The sequence below is a fragment of the Falco rusticolus genome, chromosome 1 (assembly GCF_015220075.1).
Source record: "Falco rusticolus isolate bFalRus1 chromosome 1, bFalRus1.pri, whole genome shotgun sequence".
In the NCBI taxonomy this organism is placed as follows: domain Eukaryota; kingdom Metazoa; phylum Chordata; class Aves; order Falconiformes; family Falconidae; genus Falco; species Falco rusticolus.
In genome coordinates, this window is record NC_051187.1 from 37,280,681 (window position 1) to 37,302,330 (window position 21,650).

The following is a 21,650-nucleotide window of genomic DNA, read 5'->3' on the forward strand; positions in this document are numbered from 1 at the left end:
GAAACAGAAAGAAAATCATGCTGTACTATAAGTTTGAAAAAAAGAATACTTTCGTGCTGAGGTGGGTTTTTTTTTAATATGTCGGTATGAACCTCATTCCTTAGGTAGCATTACATTAAAACAAACTGTATAATACAAGATGCAAATCTAAAGGGAGAACTATGTTTTCTCTAAACCATACTCAGGTCTCCCAAAATGTGGCGAATCTCTTTTCCGAAGATTCGAACTTCCCCTGCAGCAGTTCTCAGAGACTTTGCTGGAATTCAACACCGACGGTGTGTTTCCCACTTCTCTATTAAGCTGTTACTCACACTCAAGTAAATAGCACTGGATCTTGGGAACGTCTGTTTTACAAGACTTGTTTGCAATCACAATAAGGACATGCTGAATCGACCAACACTGAAACATTATATATCAAATTCTACTATTGGTAACATTACATTCCCGTCTCTCTCAACAATCCTTTTATATCCTCCAAAATAAAATCTTACAGAGCTGTCTTCAAGGACTAATTTCTAAGTTCTTGTACATGCCTGTAACTTGACATATAATTATGTCTCTCAGAAACCCCAACTAGCTACTTTTTCTTCCTTTTCCATTTCCTTTTCAGAAGCAAGAGATATTTCGTTTACCTTAGCCACCAGTCTGACAAAGATACAATGAAACAAAAGGCATAAACTCTATTCGGAATAGTCACTTGCCATTATTTCCAGTTGAAAAAGAAAAATTCTGCCGAATCTCGAAGAAAAATCTTACCTGAAACTGCCGTAGACTATGAGGAGAATAGAAATCAGGAAGGTAGACACTTGACTGGAATCCACAAGGGAATATGCCCTGGAATTAGGAAAAAGAAGGCAGGTGTGTCATCGTAAGCATCCATTTCTTCAGTGCCATTTGCTAATTATTTTTCTTGTTATAATACAAACAGAGAACTGGATGACAAATCTTTATGGCAGCTCTCTAAAGTTCTTGTACCATCTAGGAATATAAAACCTGTAGCTTGTAAATTATCTTTCTATATTCAAGTCCGCAGCATGTAAAATCTGTACAACCACCAAAGGACAATTCAAAAGCTTTGTGGTAGTTTATTCTGAACTCACCACATTCAGATTTTTTTTTTTCCCCCCTCAGACACATTAAAATTGCTTCAATTGCAACTAATGCAACCTTACATGTAAATAACACTGACCTGTTCTCTGTAAGACGTCTTACGTCTTAACTGATAACAGTTAAATTGCAATATGACAGTCAAGGTCTATTTAGTCCAGGAAAAAACACCAAACCAAAAAACCCCAGACCTCACAACAAGCTGCAGTACGCATTTATTGAACCACACACAATTACCTTCCTATTACATCTTGCAGACCACTTGATGCAGGATTCCCAATAGAAATTTCAACAGGAGGCTTAAACCCCAGCTTTGTTTAGATCAGTTTCCTGATACAACATACCTTTGTGTTTAAAGCACAGAAATACAAGTATTTGCTGATTTTTTTTTTTCCCTATCCTTGACAGACCAAACCCCACTCTGTAGCTCGCACTGAAACTTCTTTTGATCTGGACAGGGGGACAGAAGGCAACCTCAGCAAGTTCCCAGCTGACAGCTGGCTAGGGAGAGTGGGGCTGAGATGCTAGAGGGTGGAAAAACCTTGAAAGGGGACCTTGAGGAAGGAACCAACAAGAAGATGACAGCTTGCAAGTCAGGAGAAAGGGTCACTCCCTCTGCTTAGCGCTCGTGAAGTTGTATTTCAAGGACTGCCTGCATTTTTGGGGGCCCCAAAAGAGAAGAACGTTGGCCCACTGGAGGAAGGCAAGCAGAGGGCCACCATGCTGGCTGGGGTACAACAGACAAGGGGAGGCTCTGGGAGTCACGCTGCAACTCCCAACAGCTTTTCCACAACCTGTGTTGAAGTAACAGAAAAGAGTAATGCCCAACATTAGCTGCATTAGTCTTACCCTACAAAAAAGGTAACTAAACGTTTCTGAGAACCAACCAAAAAGCCTAATTTTGGCAAGATTATGAATATGGAATAAAGATAAATGAATTATATGATAGTTCCAAATTAAATATCACTAAGCAAATAAAAACTAAAGATACAAGACAGTTAAAAGAATCACTCATCCCCTTCCCAATTTAAAAGCAATTTAGAGAAAATTACCAAACCACTAGACACACATTTTAAAACACTTTTTTTAATATATAAACACAAATATGAACTTTCTATTATAGACATTCAATATTAAACGTCACTGAAAAACAGACTGTCTCTTTTAGATGGGATTATATACTTGTGGAATAAGCTTTTAAGAAATAAGAAACTACTCTGGTTAATCTCCATAAATAACTTCAACATAACCCCACTTTCACTAAAAGTGAAAAGCAGATGACTTATCTGCTCATAAAGTTGGCCAACATATCAAGATGATCTTAAGCTTTACATATTTTTATTTCAGTCATGTTTGACCTTTAGTTTCCAGGCTGTGGAACAGAGGTCTTAAAAGCATCCATGAAGATCAATATACTGAATTGCAAATACAGCAATATGTAACTAAGCACTTACAATCACTGTCTATATAAATAAACGTTCAGGTTATAGACAACATGGTTCATAGCACACACCAACAAGAAACAGCTTAAGGATGAGCATACTAGTGTTTTATGTCCTGTTACTAGCTTAAATTTTCGAGAGAAGCATTCCCTCACCCAACCTTGAGTGAAGGGAAACTTCATATCCTGTGCAGACCTGAGAGTGTCAGCGGAATTCATCTACGAAAAGAATACTCATGAACTCCAAATTTAGAAGAAAAGCAAAACGATTGAATGGAATTTCAACTGGGTTTAAACACATTCAGGGTTATGCACTAAACTTTATTAAATGACGTTTACAAAATTATATCTGCATAAATTGGCAAATACTTTTGAGATGAACCATGTTTTCTATATAATTAATCTTTCAGTGGCACCTTTGGAAGCTATGACAATTAAAATGCCATTTCATCATAATTACTAAACATTAGTCAAAACAAGGGCATAAATGTTGGAAAGATTTATAAAACAGATAAAACAAGGATGATACGTGGATCAGCCCTGTGCATAATCCATTAAGTTTTGTATTAAGAACCGAGGGCTCTTTGGTACAACAAAAGAAATTGAATCCATGCACACCTATTCCAAACAACGATCTAATATTCCCTGACCCTACCGATAGGCTGCTGCAACAATTAAGTCCGCTGTCCACTGATTCTATGCAAGGGAAAAACAAGAATTCATCTTGCACAAGGTAAGTGCAACAGTATAATTAGAAACTTCTCACAGACCAGCGATGTTTCGTGACTTCTCCGCATAGGGATTTTATAACAGGACATCCTAAAAGCTCGATGTTGGTATCATGATTATGGTCTGGTAAAACTCATGTTCACTGTTATTCCAGCAAACAGGGCCAGGGAGACAACAGTCCCACTTTCCTTCTTCCCAAGGCAGTTGGAAAAAGAGCAACGCAAAACACACACAGTATGACAAGTCTAAGTAACCACACGGCAGGAATCAAGAGAGCAGCTTGGGCACGTCCCGATTCTATCCCAAGTTTCCAACACAAGTAGCCCACAAGCAAACTTCTCACTGTAGTAAAACCCTGCATCTTTTTAACATCTGATTTCCCTACATTATGTAAGGTATTGCACAAAACCTGAAAACAGAACTGCTTCCTAAAATCCTAATTATTGGACAGTTCGTTAAGAGACTAAAATCCCTTGAATCCCAAATAAACACCTTCCAATGCATTTATCTAAACCTAAAGATAATAAGCAAGTGACAGCATCCCATGAAAGAATAAAGTAGTAAGAATACTTCAAAGTTTTAGTATTAATCAAAATGCCAAGCAGTGATCTGCAAACCCATTTGTATTTTTAACCGAAATTTAAATGACCTTCTACAAGTCCAACAGAGTCCATATGAATATAACTGGATCCTCCTAGAAACCTATTTCAAGTATGCAAGCTTGCATACTCCCACAGCCAAACATGGCATCAATGCTACGTTCTTCTCAAATGGGATCAACCAAAACCAAAACAAAAACCCACACTAATGAAATTTTTCAGAAGTTGCAGTGGACTTTCTGCAGCCACATTTAACCAGCCTGCCCTCCACTGCACACATAAAACCAAAACCATCTTCCTTCTACAAGGTACTTTTGTAAAATCAAGTTTTACATCTCAGAACAAGTAGTGGAAACTTATGCACAGAAAATGCCTGTAACAAGCCCACGGGTAGGTGTCCTTTGACTTAAATACCGATTCTGGAAGCAATTCTTAGAACTTACTACATGACAGCCCACGAAGAAAAGCCTTCATTCTCATTCTGAAAATTAATACTGGATAAGGCCATGCTAAAGACTGCTGTCTTTTGAAGGACTCCAGTGCAGTTAACTTCTGTGCTATGTTACAGGAACAGCTACCAACCCATTTCTAAACTCTAATACATATGCAGAACGCTGCTCAAAATACAAAGACACCATTGGTTTCCCCAGGGAAGGGCATCTTTCAGGATTCTTACACTACCACACCTGAAATTCAACATCCATGTAAGGAAGTTGGTTTAGGAGTTATTTATTTAATCAGGCTCTCAATCAGATTCTTAACTCAGTCAAGTAACAAATAACTAAAAGCAATTATTAGAGCCAAGTATTTTATAAAACCACACACGCCACGGGCTGACTTTCCTCTGTAGGCTCCCCTTCTCAGCCAGCTAGTGTGAAGCAACTTCCCAAACACCTCTGCAGCTTGAGATTCACTCTGAACCTGCATGTTTACACGGCTGAGATCAATTTTAGCAAATTCTCTGCCATTAGGCATCTATTCCTAGCAGCTTCACGGGCAAGTGCTTACAACACTGAGCCTGCTAAGGCATGCCAAGACAGAGACACAGCCAGCACTGTTCTATAACATATTCTGTGTGTCAGCCCTACAGCTATACAGTGAAAGTATTGTCCAGACAACAATCCAAGCAGCGAGCTCTCCAGCCTGGCACAGACTGCTCCATAGACCTTTACCTACAGAACAATTCCAGGGATGCCCCCAGCCACTGTGACACACCATCACTTCCACGCGTCCCAAACAGTAACCATGCAAAACAGGCCACACCAGTTACAGCTGGCGTTCCAAGCAGCACTCTCCCTTCTTCTGGGAAAAAAATGAATAACTTCTGTATTCCCAAGGGAACAGAGACCCACTTCATTCCCAGTGAGAGAAGATAGTAGCCAGCTAATAAAAGTTGCAACAACAGCAATAGCGTTGCATTAGACACTCGCAAGCTCTTTTCTCTGTATCAGTAGCTGCAGGTCAAACTCTCTTTTCCCCTGTCAACACAGGTCCAAGCTCACCCGTCTGTGAACATTAACCCCATGGGGTCTCTGCCATCTGCCAGCTTAGGAACTTCTCATAAAACCCTCTTTTAGCCCTACTGCTTTCCTATTATGTGCTTACTTTTCCATTTCTCTGATTTTGTCATTTCTTTTGCACTTCCACTCAAGAAAATCACCCAGCCAATGCCAAGCGCTGGTTTTCCCGTTTCAGCTCTTCCTTATCACTGAAAGGTAAGCAGCTTCTTGGGAAGAGTCTCAGCAGTTCTTCCAAACCAGCAGGAGTCCATAGGCAAAGCCTGGCACTTCTTTTTGCCCTCCATGTTGAGCAGTAAGTATCTGCAACTCACTCTGTTCAACGAAGACCCAGAGAAAGGCAGAACTAGGCATGAAACACGTCTCCTGATGACAGTGCCGAGCGCTACGCTCTGCATAACCTACTTGCCATGGGCCAGTCTGAAATGACCACAAGCCAACACTGACATTACAAAAGCAACTGTTCACCTTTTGCCAGTCACCTATTCTTTTTCTTGATCTCATGCCAGCACCATTTGCAAAACCGCATGGAAAAGTAGATCAGGGGACTTGTCTGCTTGAAAAAAACGGCAAATGAATGGGAAGGTTTCTCAAGCGATTCACATTCCTGATCTGGCCTGTTTCTGGATGTAAAATCAAAGAGGAAAGTCTTTTCAGTGGCAGCATTGGCTTAAGTACCCCAAAACTATCGCCTAAGACATCAGGGAATTTTTATGTAACTGAACAGAAACCTCTTGCTGTTTGCACAAGATGCCTACTAAATGTATGATCAAAGAAACTCAGCCCCTCAACATTTCAGTAGCAAATACCACTCCCCTGACTCCCAGGTACAAGAGAAATTATTGTGAAGAATTCTGCCGAGGGGGGAATGAGAAGCCCGTGCACTGAAGTTTCCATAGCAATGCATACTGAAGGCCTTGGACATGAATCATTCTCATACAAAAGCTGTTCTAACAGTGGCAAGATAAACTTTCCCTGCATTTACTGCACATACACAAGGAGGAAAACAATAGAGCAACAAACAAATTGCATCAAACTTGGAAAGTGCAGTAGATGAACGAACTTTACTGAAGTCCACATGAAGACAGAAAACTGCACTTCACTTATTTTTCTTTATCAGTGACCATAATATCCAAGTGCTTTTAAGATTAAGGAAAACAAAACTGTAGGAGGAAGGTAAGCATGCAACATTGGCTACAGTAAGAAGGAATTAAATGAAGTAAAAGCTCTTCTATTTTAACGGAACCAAGTCTACAACTTGCAGGCATCTACCACAGAATCACAGAAATTCACACTGACAGGAACGCAAGGAGATAATTCATTGAATTATAATTTGATCTTACTTTGGGGAAAGACAATCAATCAGTCATGACAGATGTTTACCTCATCTGTTGTTTACAACACTCACTGGTGAAACTGTAAGACTTTTCGTGACATCTAATGTAAGTCTTTCTGACTACAGTTTTAGTCCATACTTTTTCTGCTATACAAAAAAAGTCCTTCAAAACTCATGGGGACCTTCTCATACCAGACACAGCTGTAGTAAACTGCATCTCTATGGGAATTCACTTGCATCTTTCAGTTTCTGAAAGCTGTGGCTGCTTGAGAAGTAACCACACAAAACTTCAAATACTCTTCAGCCCACATTAAAAGCCATGACTATTCAATCAATATGGTGGTACTCCACCTACACTTCAAATATCACTTATCATTATCAGATGTTCCCTGTCCCCTCACAAGGTAAGTTAAATAATCCATGCCCACCAAAACATGCATCACACTTTCCCTGTTCCCACTCTCTTCAAAAGAAAACTCCTCGTAGGTAGAGACCGGCATTGGAAAGGTGACAACAAAGCATCTCCTTCCCTGCCCTATTACTCATAATTCATTTTCAGAACTTGCTGAATGAAATGCATTCAGTTTGAAGGTCCCATCTCAGCAGATGGTCAACTCTTTCAAAGGGAAACACACAAAAAAACCCCAAAGCCAAATCAACTTCTGCTGGAAATCTAGTGTTAAATGTCAAAATCAAAGATGGAGAAAGTTCCCAGGTCCTCCAAGTGTTTAATAGATTTCAAAAGCTTTTTAGCATGTTTATTACATCAGTGATTGCTATAGCAATAGAAAAACAAGAAATCTAGCTGGTAAATTCAAGGCAAGTTGAATAATAGTTTGCAGCTCACTTCCTCTGCCCCATCCCTGGGTTTTGGAGCTATCAACTGTAGGCAGAAGTCAATGTTCACCTTCACACTGCTGCAATGACCCTATGCACTTGATTTTCTTCTGATCATCCAAGAGTGTGCCACTCACAAGGAAAATGCTTTTCTGAATTTCCTACATTTTCCCAAATGCTCTACAATTTTATTCCTTAAAAGAAGTGAAAAGAAGGGTGAGACAGGACAATTTATTGCTAAGAGCAATTCACTTTTGACACTACAGTGCAAGGTATTTGTGAGTGATCACTCTAGCATCATTTGTTAAGATGAGCAAAGCAAACTCAAGGACTCCAGAGCACAACCCTAGGGCACATGAAAGAAAAGCACTACCACGTACATGAAGATCAATTACAGTTAATTGCTCAAGTATTCATTTGGGGGGGGGGGGGGCGGGGGCCAGACTCACTCCGTAGGTAAAACCAATACTACTTTTTTCCTTTACTGGATTCCTGGTCAAGGGTATAACTAAAAAGCCTCTTTCAACTGCCTTACATGTGCAAGATATATACATATTTAAGAGCCTCCATTAGGCTTGCTGCCAAACCAAAGTAAAATCTGAGTGTAACTATTAAAGGTATAATTTTAAGCGTGAAGTCATGGCACCCACAGCTGTAAACATATCTCAACACTATTCCATTCTTTAGTGTGATTCATAGGAAAAACAAGCGAATTGCTATGGTTTCACTTACGTTAAAGGAATAGCTTGTTTTCTAAAGTAAGTTTACAATTTCATCTCATTGTCATGTGCAGAAAAGGTCTGCTAAGTTCAAGTAATTTATGGAAACATGGGTCATATCAGCAAAAAAAAAACTTAAAGCAAGTCTGAAGTGTGTGTGTGGGAAGAGTAATTTGAGATGTCCCACTAAAACCAGATTTTCCTATGCAGACTCAGGGCTCAGGCAGGCATTTCAACGTTGTAACCAGAGAATAATTCTGCTGTTTATCAGACAGAGGTCTCACAACATTTTCACACTATTAGATACCATACATATGTATTTCTACATATCTGATTTAAAAACCCAGTTCCCTCTTCCACCCTTTCCAAGAAAGCTGCTTTCCTAAAACTCCCCCACAAAATCAAATTCTAAGCTCCCAACTAAAATGCTAAGAGAACACACTCCTCTGAGCTCACTTTGAGATGAAACTAAAGTGTATGTCCAGTAAAGCAGCAAGAGACACAACCTTGAAAAAAAAAAAAAACAAAACCAACCAACCTACCAACAAAAAACAGCACCACAAACCCCCACCCCAATACATTTTCTGTTAAAAACATTATCTGAGCTACTCTTTTGGCTTTGTTCTGTTTGCCTGCAGAACAAAGAATTCCATGTTTCACCATGTGTAAGAATTACAGTAACTGGAAGGTTTCCAGCTTTCACATTCAGCTTGGAGCACTCACTTCCTTGCAGGAATGGGAGGACGACTTCCAGTCACTGCATGGAAGCCTAAGAATACCTTACTCATTCAAAGGAGCGTTATTTTCAACCAACAAAGAACAATGTCCCTGTACCTCAAAAGCGTTCTCAGCTCCTGACCTCCCCATCACTCTGGTGGAACCACACGAAACAGGACACTTGGGAGCAAAATTTGCAATCAGTGGTTAACGGAGAAATACTACATCTTCAAATAAGTTGTACTGGACAACACACATACCTGTTTGAGTATTAAGCAGCCAGAACCAAAACTATATTGAATGTCTTTGACATTGCTGCAACAGAAATACAGGTTTTATTTCAGACTCTCTGTTTGTAGACTGAATGGGAGCCTGGATCAATATTTTTCACCTCTTACCTACACCAAAAATAAATTTACTTCTTTAAGGTTCATTGTTTTATTGAGGAGAGCTGGTTGGTTGATTTGGGTTGGGGTTTCTGCTCTAAAACAGACAAACAAAAAAAAAAAAAAAAAAGACCTGGGAACCTTCCTGTCTGTCTTTCTCTCTCAAAGGAAAAAAAAACAAAACCAAGATGTCATAAAAAGCGGGGCAAGGTTTTACTGCCAAATTTATGTCACCACCAGCCAAGGAATCCTCTCCAGAAGTAAATTTTGAAACTGCATCACAAGCATACACAACTGCAAACATTTTTTGAAAATGTGAACAAATCATCTATACAATGTCTGCAATAATGGGTCTCCATGGAAGAAAAGTTAGCAGGCATCATTTCAGTGAGTTAAACTGAACAAGAATATATGGAAAAACACATCTGATATTAAAACACAGAGCTTGTTAGTAGTGAATGTTTTATTCAATTTTGTATTTTAATTGTGCCATGTTTATTTTAATTGAGCTGTTTCAGATCAGCTAACTTGTTCCAGAACACTGGCATCTTACTACAGACCAGGCCCAGCAAACTGCTGAGCCAAGGCACAGCCCTGGTTTCACTTTTTAAAACATCTATTACTTTCATCCCTTCTTGACAATTAAATCTAAAAGGACTCCAGCTTAAGACAGGATTTGCCTATGTTAGTTTGAAAATCAGAAGTCTGAGGCAAGAAAGACTAACAGGCCAGCCCTACGCTATACATTTTAGCCACCTTAAGTCAGCTCACCTCTGACTTCAGCAGCATTAATAGAGCTCTGCCAACAAAACCTCCTTTTTCAAGCATTTGTCATTACAATTAGCTTGGGTTTTGCTAGTAAAACTTATTTTATTCATGGGCAGGAAAAGAAGAAAGAGGTGGGAAAATTACCCCAGCAAACCAGCAAACTGACCTGGCAAATTACCCCTTCTGTGAAGTGAGTTCTCCTTCAGGCCAGCAGTCACCCAATTACTAGGTATGATGCAAAGATGAAAGGAGTCAACATGTGGCCAGGGACAAGGTAGGACTAAAACACTTTCAGCAGCTGCTTATAGTTCGGTCTGATTAAGCACAGTGCAATACGCACACCTGTAATCCACACTTTACTGGAGCCAATGTAAATTAAACAAAACCAATCTCCCTGTTTCACTCTAACCAACCTACACAGAAGTTAAGTTAGTTTTCAAAACAGACCACAGGTATGGTAGTTGCTGCAATCTATGACAACGTTTTATAATATTTTGTGCTATTTCGGTCCTTTCAGATTTGTTTTCATTAGTAAATTCTGTGGTTGCAGCACGCAGTAGTATGAGTCTCTTGGAAACTATAATGAAGTTATTTGTCCTCACAAGCCCCTTGAGCACCCATACAGTTTTACAGCCCCCAGCTCTCCAGATACCTTTTGACAGCTGCACGGTCCTACCACAGTACAACACCTTGAGACACCGGTCATCCATTAACGAGACTGTCAGGTAAACCCCAGCATCATTAACATGTAAGGGCACTCAGTGAGCTACAAGAAGTAGCCATACTGCATTTGCTAGGGCCAAACTATTAATTACTATGTTAAAAAACACATTTCATGAGAATGAGATAAGACTCATTTGCTGAACTAAGTAAAGCAACGGTCCTGTCTGTAACTGTCTTCATAGTTCATCAACTTATAGATGACTTCAGTGTACTGCAGAGGGTAGATTCAAATTTTGCTGGAGTACCATATAAATTGCAAAACAAAACAATGAATATAAGGGTTCTGTGTAAGAATTAAGACCAGCAGGTATCAGAACAAGATGTAAATATGTAACTATGAAAATGTACATAATTATATGTATGAGACATCTGACAAAGCAAAAAGGTTGCGGCTTAGCCACAAGAACGAACTGACCACACAGGAAGACTTCCCTCATCTGGAAAACTGCTTCCACTCTCCACAAATAATCAAAAGGAGAACTGGAAGAAGGGAGAAGAGAGGAGGGCAAATCAAGATCTGTTGTTACGCACAATCCTTTCTTGCCATAGCCACAAGCATATTTCTTTATGTAAATATTCAGATTCCACCAGACCAGTGAACTCTGCAAAGGTCAGTCCAATATTTAGCCTACCCCAAAGCTTTGCTGAAACAGCTCTTCTATCTAAATTACCACTTTCAACTGCATGAATTTTCCAAAAATAGCCCTTTTTACATCAGAAAAATGTAAATGCAAATCAAGGGTGTGGTTACTGTAATTTAAGTCTACAGAGTACCACTGTGCACGCTGCCTACAGCTTCATGCTAGACAGCCTCATCATGATCCAAACAACATTGTGCTTTCAGGAAGGGCCGTTTGGAAATGTCAGCGGTTATCCCTGCTACAGGATTTTTTTCTGCAATTTTGACAGCAAAGACCTTTTTGGGTTATAAAGCTACCAAATTATATCCCAGTCATACATACAACCCGGTGCTTTCAATCACTTGGTAGTATTGCATTAGGCAAAAGATTGCTTAGTGCTACGTTTCATTTTATTCTAGTTACAGGAAGAAGATAAAAACTTCCCCGAAGCCTTCACCTTAGGCTCCTATCTACATTTTCATCTCTAAACCTTTTTCTACTTAACAGAAAAACTCACTAACAATTACTATAATCACCTAAAACACAAGGATGCTGCCTACTTCCAGTCTACAGTAAAATACATTTACTGCTTGAAGAATGAGCACAAGTCTCTTCTGCACAGGAATCCCCCGTTCAGTAACAAAGCCCTGCCCAAGCTATATAGTGAGAAGTCTACAAGCTAACGGTTACTGCTGCCAGCCACAGTACAACCAGAGCAGCCTGACGTGGGCTTGGTGTGGGTATTTCGCTCTTACAGGAGCAGGAAGACCTGTTCTGAGCAGGGTTAGAAGCCACTGCAGGGAAAATGCTGACAAGCAGATTTTTATCATGACTCAACACTTAACATGGTTACTACAGCACAAGTTATTACTTTCAGCCAACAGCACCTCAGAGGATCCTAAGCCATAACTAAAAGTTGTCATAGCTGATAAAATTTGGGAGTTTTCAGGGTGAGCAAATATGTCATCTCTGTCTCACAATTAAGAGATTCATATTTACTTCACAAGCTATTGCCAAACAATTAATGTACCACCTCTGACAATAACATGTCCTGCAAAACTGTCTAACACACATGCAAAAAAAAAAAGTTTTCACTGTAAGGAAAAAACTCCAACCAACCAACCATAAAACCAACAGACCTCAAACCCAACCTTCCCTCCTACATATTCCCAAAGCAAGCTAATTAAATTGGTCATTCTGGACTAGCCTTACTTTTGAGTACTTTGAAAATGACACTCAGACTTTTAAGTTTTTCTAAATTTAGAAAAGCGGGGGCTAGTAAGACTTCAGCTCTACACTTGTTCATCTTAACAACAACAAAAAGCATCTCGTGTCAGTAGCAGACTGAAAGCTCTACAATATAGCATCAGATTGCTTTCGCAGACATGCACACAGAAGTCAAACACCCAAGCTGAATCAATCTATTCTCCAAACATACAAGTATGGTCAAAAGGTGTATTGAAAGTATGAGTAGGCAGTATCATCGTTATTCCTGATAATACAAGAAAAAAGCGCTAGTGGGGGAAAATTGAACTTCAGGTGGGTCAAAGAACTACCAGCAGTTGAACCCAGAAAATCTAAGGTATGTTTAATTGCTTCACTGAAGCAAAAGCACTGACTGAAAATAACATGCCTTCCACTTCCCAATGTAAGTGAAAAGCAAGGAGTTTAAAACATTAGAAAAAACCCAAAACAATCCTTACATGTAGTTAGAATGAAAAGCTTTAAGTAAAAACTCACACCAGGTTTTCTGCAATATTATAATATTTCATGGTTCCAGTACTTCACACGTAGAGGAATAATGCACTGCTGTTCACAAACCACAAGTATAATTCTAACAAAAATAAAAATCAAAACAGCAACATATTTGGCTTTTTGAAAAGCAAATGCAAGGCAACTTCTTTACAAAGAATAAACTCCTTTATACAGGCAAAAAATTTCAAGCATCATTAGGATCTACATTACCAATATGTCAAGCAGCAGCTTTCTGCTGCTGAATGAATCCCACCCAGACAGAACGCACAAAGCCGTATTTGAACACACAATGATTCTCATGATTAGTTCAGTTACAAATGCGGTGGTAGAGGGGGGAAATGAAGCTTAAAACTCGATTTTGCTCCTGTTTTGCTGCAAGTCATTGACTCGCTATTAACTCAAGTTAAAATTCTCACACCCACAAGCACAGAACACACTCCACCACAGTTCCTTAATCAAAGGGAAAGAATGGCTATTTTACTTAGCACAGAAAAGAAAACATAAAGAAGTGAATCAGAGAGCTACATGTGTTTATTACAGGAAGAAAATGTCTGTGTTTAAAGCACCAGAATGACACACTACAAAGAAATACAATAAATGCAGCATGTTTCCAAAGTACTTGTGCCAAAGGCTCCATGACTCAGGGTAGCATGAAGCTAGGAAACAGAACTTCAGCTTTAATTGTTAGTATGGCACTAAATGCATATAAACAGACTCTAATGCAATTAACTTGTTAAAACTGCGTATGATTTAGTACAGAAGTCAATTAAGGCTTTACATTATGAGCATTATGACTTTCCCATACTACTGAGCCTAGTAATGCTAGTACTTTGGATAGACACTTCTGTAGTCACATTTTTTCTGGTGTTCTCTCCTCTTCATTTCTCTTCTTTTTAATCCTATTTTGTAAGGGCATACAATAAATACAGTACAGGAAGGGGAGAGGACCACTGAAGGGGAAGGCAGGCACTGGTATGAAGTGCGAGTTTAGCTTTAGTCTGAGCAGAATTACCAGCCTGTCACTGGAACAACTGCAGAAAAGAGTTTCTAAGATGGCTAGGAGAGATAAGAACTCAGTTTACTTAACCTAGAAAAATACACGGTAAGAGGAGAAGCTGGCACACAGGCAAAAGGGAACACCAAGTGGGGGAACTCAGAGGTTAAAACGACCTAAAATTGTGTTACTACAATAGGGGAATTCACATTCCTTCCCAACACCAAATGGAAAACTGATCCAGTTGAACCATTTTTTCCCCCTCAAATCCAAGCTCATCTTCAGCTTAACATCTCCATAGTCACACGGACATTAGTGACAGCACAAGAAACAGCAGTTCTTTCACTTTCATGCATTTTGCTTTTGGCAGGGAGCCAGGGGAGCTGGTGGGGTAACACACCAAAACCCAAACACCACAAAAACCAAACAGACCCATTCCAAATGTATCATCCAGTATGCTCTTTTCAGTCCTGAGAAACAAGAAAAAGGAGAACATGTCCTACTGCTTTTGTACTCACTTATTCGAAACAGTAGAGGTATAATGAAACAATAATGTTCACACAGATTATTAGAGGCATCTCAACACACTGAGCCTCTGAACATTGCCACGCTTATTACCAGCAAATCTTCGTAACAGCAGCTGTCACGTTCAATATTGCACCACACAAACCTTTTAGACAAATGGAAGTATATGTGGCTTCATGTACAGGACCAAGTGAAATTTATATTTGACCAGTATCAGATTACATCCACTTGAAAATTTAGCTAGTTTTATCAAAGAGATATTGTCATTTCATTATGTACCATTATTCTTCTGCAAACACAGAATTGAAATGTACACACCAAATCCAGTGTCAGACAGCACAGAGGGTGAGCCTGTACTATTTCTGCAAGCCCAGGGGTAACCAGGTTTAAAAGCTACTAGAAATCCAAACAAAACCAACAAGGATATTTTTACTGGACAAAATGCTTACCTTCGAAAAAGTGAGCTTCTACTTAAAGGCATCAAGATAACATTACATTACACGGGGCAGTAAATTCCTTTTCACAGGTCATCCATTAATTTGCCATGGTCAACCTAAATATACAACTGACACTGAAGCAAAAGGATCCAAAACAATAACTTCTGCTCACATCTCCCTCTTTGTGTAACATTCATTTTATTTCATTAATTCAAGCTGTACTCATTTAATGGGTGTTGTACACTAGACAAACTGGAACACATCACAGCAGTGATCCCCTTCCAAAAAAATGTTTTAACTTAGGTATTCATTAAATGTTACCACAGAGTCAGATTAAATCTGCAACAACAAAACTAACCCAGACAGAAGTCCAATCCAGCACGGTCGGGGAGCAGCCACCTCAGATGTAGGTGTTACTAAAAATCATGACACTTCTAACCACATGGATAGAAACGAAAACTCCTGAATACAAGTCAGGTTAACTTCTATTTTCCCATCTTTAACAGAATTGCTTTGAAAAGTGCAAACTGACACTTCTGTATGAATCCTGAAGCCCACTGAAACAATAGCCTCTAATTTTTACAATAATTTCCCTAAGGATCAGGGAACTAATACCTTGATACTTTTTGGAAAAATACAGAACCGCTGGGCTTGACAGGGATGCCCACGTACCAGCAGGCTCAGAATGACTTAATATATGCCTGGCATCTGGGAGCTACTATAAAACAAACACTATGTGGTTTTGAAGACATGCTGCTGCTATACCAGAGGACTCAGCCTTCCAGGAAATGTTACATCCTGGAAGCATAAATGCTCACCCTTCCGCATCTATTTCAATTCACATTTTCATGTAATATATGTAGTAAGTAACAAAATACAAATTAAAGTGTGCGACCAGATTTAAGCATTTCAAATAAACAGAACAGTCTTTTCAACTCAGCAACAATCTCATGCTATCATAACGCATACAAGTAAAATCAAACAATTTGTAGAGAGGAGTGATCTCTTACTAGACCAGCTAATACACAACTGGAGAGACAAACTTCTCAATACATAAACACAGGAGTTTTGAAACACCTACATATCAGTTAGTTTTAAAAAAAACTTCTCTCACCACAAATATATTTACCATAATATCAACAATATTAGAAAACTGGTATAGTAACTAAAATTTGAAAATACTCAGTTTTCCTGCTTGAGATTAAAAAAAAAACAAACAACAGTGTAGGGCTAAAGATACCCAAAATGTATTAAGAAAATGAAAAGGGAATGTCACAGTTCTTTACGCAGCACCTGGGAATTGGTAAGGGGAAAAATACTCCTCAGCTGCAAGTGCAATTTTTTAGCAATCAATACTGCTGAAGTTTGGAATTTCAAAATATTAGCATATTTGCATAAGACTTCTGTTCTAGCCATTCAAGTTTCAGTCCAGGCAGCAAGGACACATTTTTAAAGCAGTATTCTCTATAATCAAGGGTGTAAGACAGCTCATATAAAACAGAAGTCTAGTTCTCTACAAACTTATTTCATTTTAAAACATTTAATTCATTTAGCTTTCACAACTTTCTTCAAGTTTTTTCCCATACACATAAAATGTATATGGGAATGCGTTTAAACCATTAAGTACACCAAGTTTTCTTCCCCAAATCCTATACTGTACCTGTAACATTTTCATATTTTCTGAATCCAAAAGATTGTTTAACACTGATAGGTCGATTAGTAGAAAATTGTTTTCTATCTCAATCAAAAAACTACTTACACACACACACACACACACACCCAGAATGCAAACACCTGGAGTCTTAGGAACATTACTGTTTCTTATGTCCCCCATAACCAACCCTTCTTTGACAACGTGGCACCTCTGCTCGGTCTCATCCTTGTTCCGGATTCCCATCTCTCAAAGCCATCTACAAAAATACTACAGAGGTAAATCCTCCCAATATCCTTCTGTAATCCTCAGAGTTACTTTAAGCAACAGACCAGTCTGAAAATAACAAAGTCCCCTGGGAAGCCAGAGATTACATGCTGTTGGTGCTGCATTTATATTTCTGCCGATACTTTTTGCTCAGGAACAAAATGCCTTCCTGGAAAAGGTTTTGTAGTGAACTTCCAGATATATAACCTTCCTAAAAATAACCAAGTTCACCCTTGGAACACTGTTTCAGTCCCAGAGCACCCTACAGGCAAAAAAGCACTCACATCAGAACTAGAAGATAAACTCAACTCCAACAAAAGTTCAACTCAGAAAAACACAGTAGCAAGATGACAAAGCTGACTCAAACATGTTAGCATTTTTAGTTGATTGTTAGTTTAGGTATTATGCATAAGCCATCTACTAAATTTAGACATAATTCATATTCAGTTTGTCACTTTACTTTGATTTCTGTAACTAAAAACTATGCTATTTTGAGTCCACAATAATATTTAAATGCTATTTTACTTTGACAGCATTATTCAGACGTTAACGTACAGTGATGAACAATAATTTAAATGATAATTTTAAAAGATTGCTTAATCATCCTTAGTATCTTCTTTGAAAATTACTTTTGCATAAGAAGTAGTAAAACACACTGAGGATGTAGCTACCATAAATTTTAAGCTGTTTTAAAAACACTGTTTCGTTACTGCTTGGTGTTTGGGGAACTTTTAAAGTTCAGATTTAATGCATAAGCAACTGCATCTTGTGTTTTTGAAATACAAAAAGATAAAATTATCTTAATCAATGTGTAAGCAATTAACTTTCATCAGCCATGCATAAAGTTGCAAACCAAATACTACAATCAAAGATCTGAAAGTAAATTACATACATTTCATTCACAAACATCAATTCCAAAAGTTTACAGAAACAAAGACACAGAATGCAGAAGAAATGTAGTGCTGCTTCCAGACATTTGAAAAGGGATTTAAATATTTGAAGTTTATAAGCAACATCTAGCTGGAACAAACTCATGCTCTGTGTGTTAAATTCTTAAGAAAAAAAATATAAATCAGCTGGCCTCAAATTCATCCCAAGCTAGGAAAAAAAACCCACAACACTGTAAAGTATGATTTCAGTCTAAATACAAGTACTAATACCTACTATAACGTCATTTAACTGTCACTTTTGCATAGCTGCTGGTGTCTGAAAATATCGAAAGCATCTGGATGAGAAACAGGAATGAGCTTTGGAATTTCTCTCTCCAATATTATTTGTCCCCAGATTCCAAGAGTGAAAATCCATGTGACTGCTTGAGACTTACATCAGAGATCCCAGATCATCCAGACCAGATTTTTGCCCAGCCCAAACAACAGTGGCTGGAACGACTGTTACAAGGATGGACTGAAGCATGGCTAGAGGAGCTTCTCCAAGTGAACAAGCCACAGCTCAAGTCCCACGTCACTGTATTGGAAAGAAGCACATGCGCGCGCACACACACACACACACACACGCAGATTTTCCCTTTTGGCTTCTCTGTCTCCCACTCTGGAAATGCACAGAGGCTGATGACAAGGCGCACACTGCTCTAGCAGTTTGTAGGAAGCAAAGCACAAGATTAAGCAGTTTCAAATCAAAACAGTATGAAGTTTAAGACATTTTTTCTGCCTGTTTCACTTCCTATATTTCAGTTTTAGACAGTTCTAAACCCAGTTATCTGAAATGCAAGGAAAAGCAAATAATTATATAAAAGGAACAAAGCTGGGTGGCATCTTAATGCGAGAAAGTGACAAAAAAGTGACAGATGTGATTTCTGGATGAAAAACTAAAGAGAACTTTTCTTTATTCAGGACTTAACACTGTCCAAATGTTTTCCTCTAATCTCTCCAGAAATTACTGTAACAGTACAACTCTTGGAAAACACATTTTCAACCCCGAACTAGTTCTAAAAATATTAAACACATACAGAACCATGCTCACAGGACATCTTATGGCAAGGGCTCACATTTATTTGTGATACTGCAGGAGATGCTTCGGAGATTGCATTTGTGCAAGTCCAAGTGAAGTTTTCAGGCAGCAACTAGTAATTGCTGACACCTCAGCAAATAAATAGGAACACTCCCCCCTTTTTTTTTTTCATCTGTCACGCCCTCTATAAATCTGTTTGAGATGTCCAGTCAAATGGTGTTGTAACAAATGGACACAGAGGTTATTTGAGTCCTCCTACCCAGGGCACCTGAGGCACTACATTTACGAGCCCGCGCTCGCTGTGCAGTCAGTGCAGAGGCACGCTCCTACCAAGGGTTTGCAGTGGTGCTCTGGTCTCTCCATGCAGTTCAGGTATTTATGTAGTCCTACATTTGGAGTTTAAAATTAAGATTATGTGAATAATCACCCCATAATTTCTGAAGCATACATGAGTAAGAATTCAATTAATCTATGTCATTTCTTTAATAGTTGGCATTTTCTTTTTCTGTTTAATAACCTACTGTGAAGCCAAGAAACATGGATTGGCGCTAGTATGATTTCAGAAAACTACACATAAAACATGTATACAATCCAAAACAGTTTTCACAGTTTAGCTCATGATGAAGCTAGTCTTCATTCTTTTCTCTTTCAACAGCTCTCACTTATTATGTTCACCTAAGCAACCTCGTGGAAAACCACAGACATTACACTAAATATTATGAACTCTATGGAAGACAAATGCTGGATTTGACCAGGAATGTGTTGACAAAAGAGTTTGCTCTAGGCTTCTTTCATGTTTTAGAAAGCCAATTTGCTTATCAACTCCTTTTAGGGGGAGAATGACATAGATTCCAGAGACGTAATCATCTATATGAAATCGTTTCACAAAAGAGAAAGTATGGACCACAACACCCGCTCTCCTGGGAATGAAGGAGAATAGCTCCTAGAATCACATAGCTCCTTGACAAAGGAGAAAAGCACCTTTTATGAAGAAGAAAGACTAGAAAAGTACTTTCTCTTTTAGCATTAGGCATCTCATTTTCTCCTGCAGTAGGTGTGCAATGGCAGCACCACCCAGTAACAGACACAGTGCAGGATGAACTACCACAATGGAGATATCTTTCACCCTATGTCATCCACAATATTGATGAATTTAATCTTTTAGTATTAAACAGTAATTATTAACAACTTTTTCTGAAGACAGGAAAGAGTATACAAATTATCCACCACAATTCAGACAAGATGGAATTGAATACATGTTATTTCTAACAGGAAGAAAAGAAGCAGAAGTAGCCTCTCTGACTTGCAATATGCAATGTACCACAGAATTATCATTACTTTTTGAGTCTCCACTATCAGACATGGACAACAACAACACTAGCGTCAGTTTTCTTCAGTGTTGATATTTCCCAGGTGTTTTAACACATACCTTAGTTAGGCCTCCTAATTTCTCTTTGAGCTCTAACCAACACTAAAATAAGTCTTCTGCATTTATTACCTACTTCCCAGATTCTGCAATGGTTTCCCATTCATTTCACAATTACAAAGGTTTCGGTTTCCTTTTGGTTTCCAAGACCTGCCTACAAAACTCTGCTAAGCATGAAACTACCAGTCAGGAGTTGTTTAGGGAACTCATGGCCTTCCCAGCTTCAGGCCCTCAGTACTGAACAGAGGGGTCTCTCTGAATGTGCTTCTCTCTAGCAGAACACAAATCTAGTTTGGGGAACAATGTTTCTCCTAACCACATCCCTCCATCTGCACCAGACAAAATGAGGATCTTCAAAATATGCGGCTCTTCCCTTCTACCTTCAGTAGATAGATACCATGAATGAGAAGGTTATGTATTTCCATTTGTAAACTGTGAGCTACCTTAGCAATAGCTTCTATAAATTTGTAAGACAGATAAATTGTGAGCATAAGCAGGCTGTATTCTTTCCCTGCCCATCTTTCTGTGCAATTCTGTCAGTATCTTAATTAGCAGCATGAATTATCTGCCATGGTAATGGGGAAATAATCAAAGCACAAAATTATTATTTCCCTGAAAGTTCAAATGGAAGACATTGGCTAGAGATACACCACCCAAGATGTTACTAGCAGAAGACAAAGAAAGATGTAAGCATCTCTACCACGTCCAAGCCCAGACCATTGTACAAGTGAAAAATTCCTGTACAAAACACAATACAGCTGTATGAATGCTGTGATCCTCCTCATGGTGAGCTATGAGAAACGTAAGCAACTGAGCCTGGAAATGTCCTAGCACATCCATGACAGCCACCTAACTTAATGTTCAAACAATTGTCACAGGCAAACTGTAGCAAAACAGTAGTGTCTGTAGTATGTGATTACAGACTTTCAATGCCACAGCACAAGGCCATTCAATAGAAATTTTTTTCAAGAAGTTAAACAACTATGAATTCTTAAAACAAACAAGCAAACAAAACCAGGCCAAGTGAATGCCACAACGTAGAGAAGCTCTTCCTAAAGTCTGTGTGTACAGGTTATTTAATTTAATAAATTTAAGTTTAGTGCTTAAAACTTAAACTTAAGTTTACCG

The 21,650-nt window shown here is 38.7% G+C and overlaps 1 protein-coding gene across 2 annotated transcripts in view; it reads right to left on the minus strand.

Moving 5' to 3' along the window:
- SPPL3 (signal peptide peptidase like 3) overlaps window positions 1-21,650 on the minus strand; it is a 60,448-nt gene that overhangs the window by 23,998 nt on the left and 14,800 nt on the right. For both annotated transcript variants that reach the window (XM_037405414.1, XM_037405324.1), the window contains exon 2: window positions 757-834. In XM_037405414.1, coding sequence (XP_037261311.1) covers window positions 757-834 — 78 coding nt within the window. The remainder of the gene's footprint in view (window positions 1-756; window positions 835-21,650) is intronic.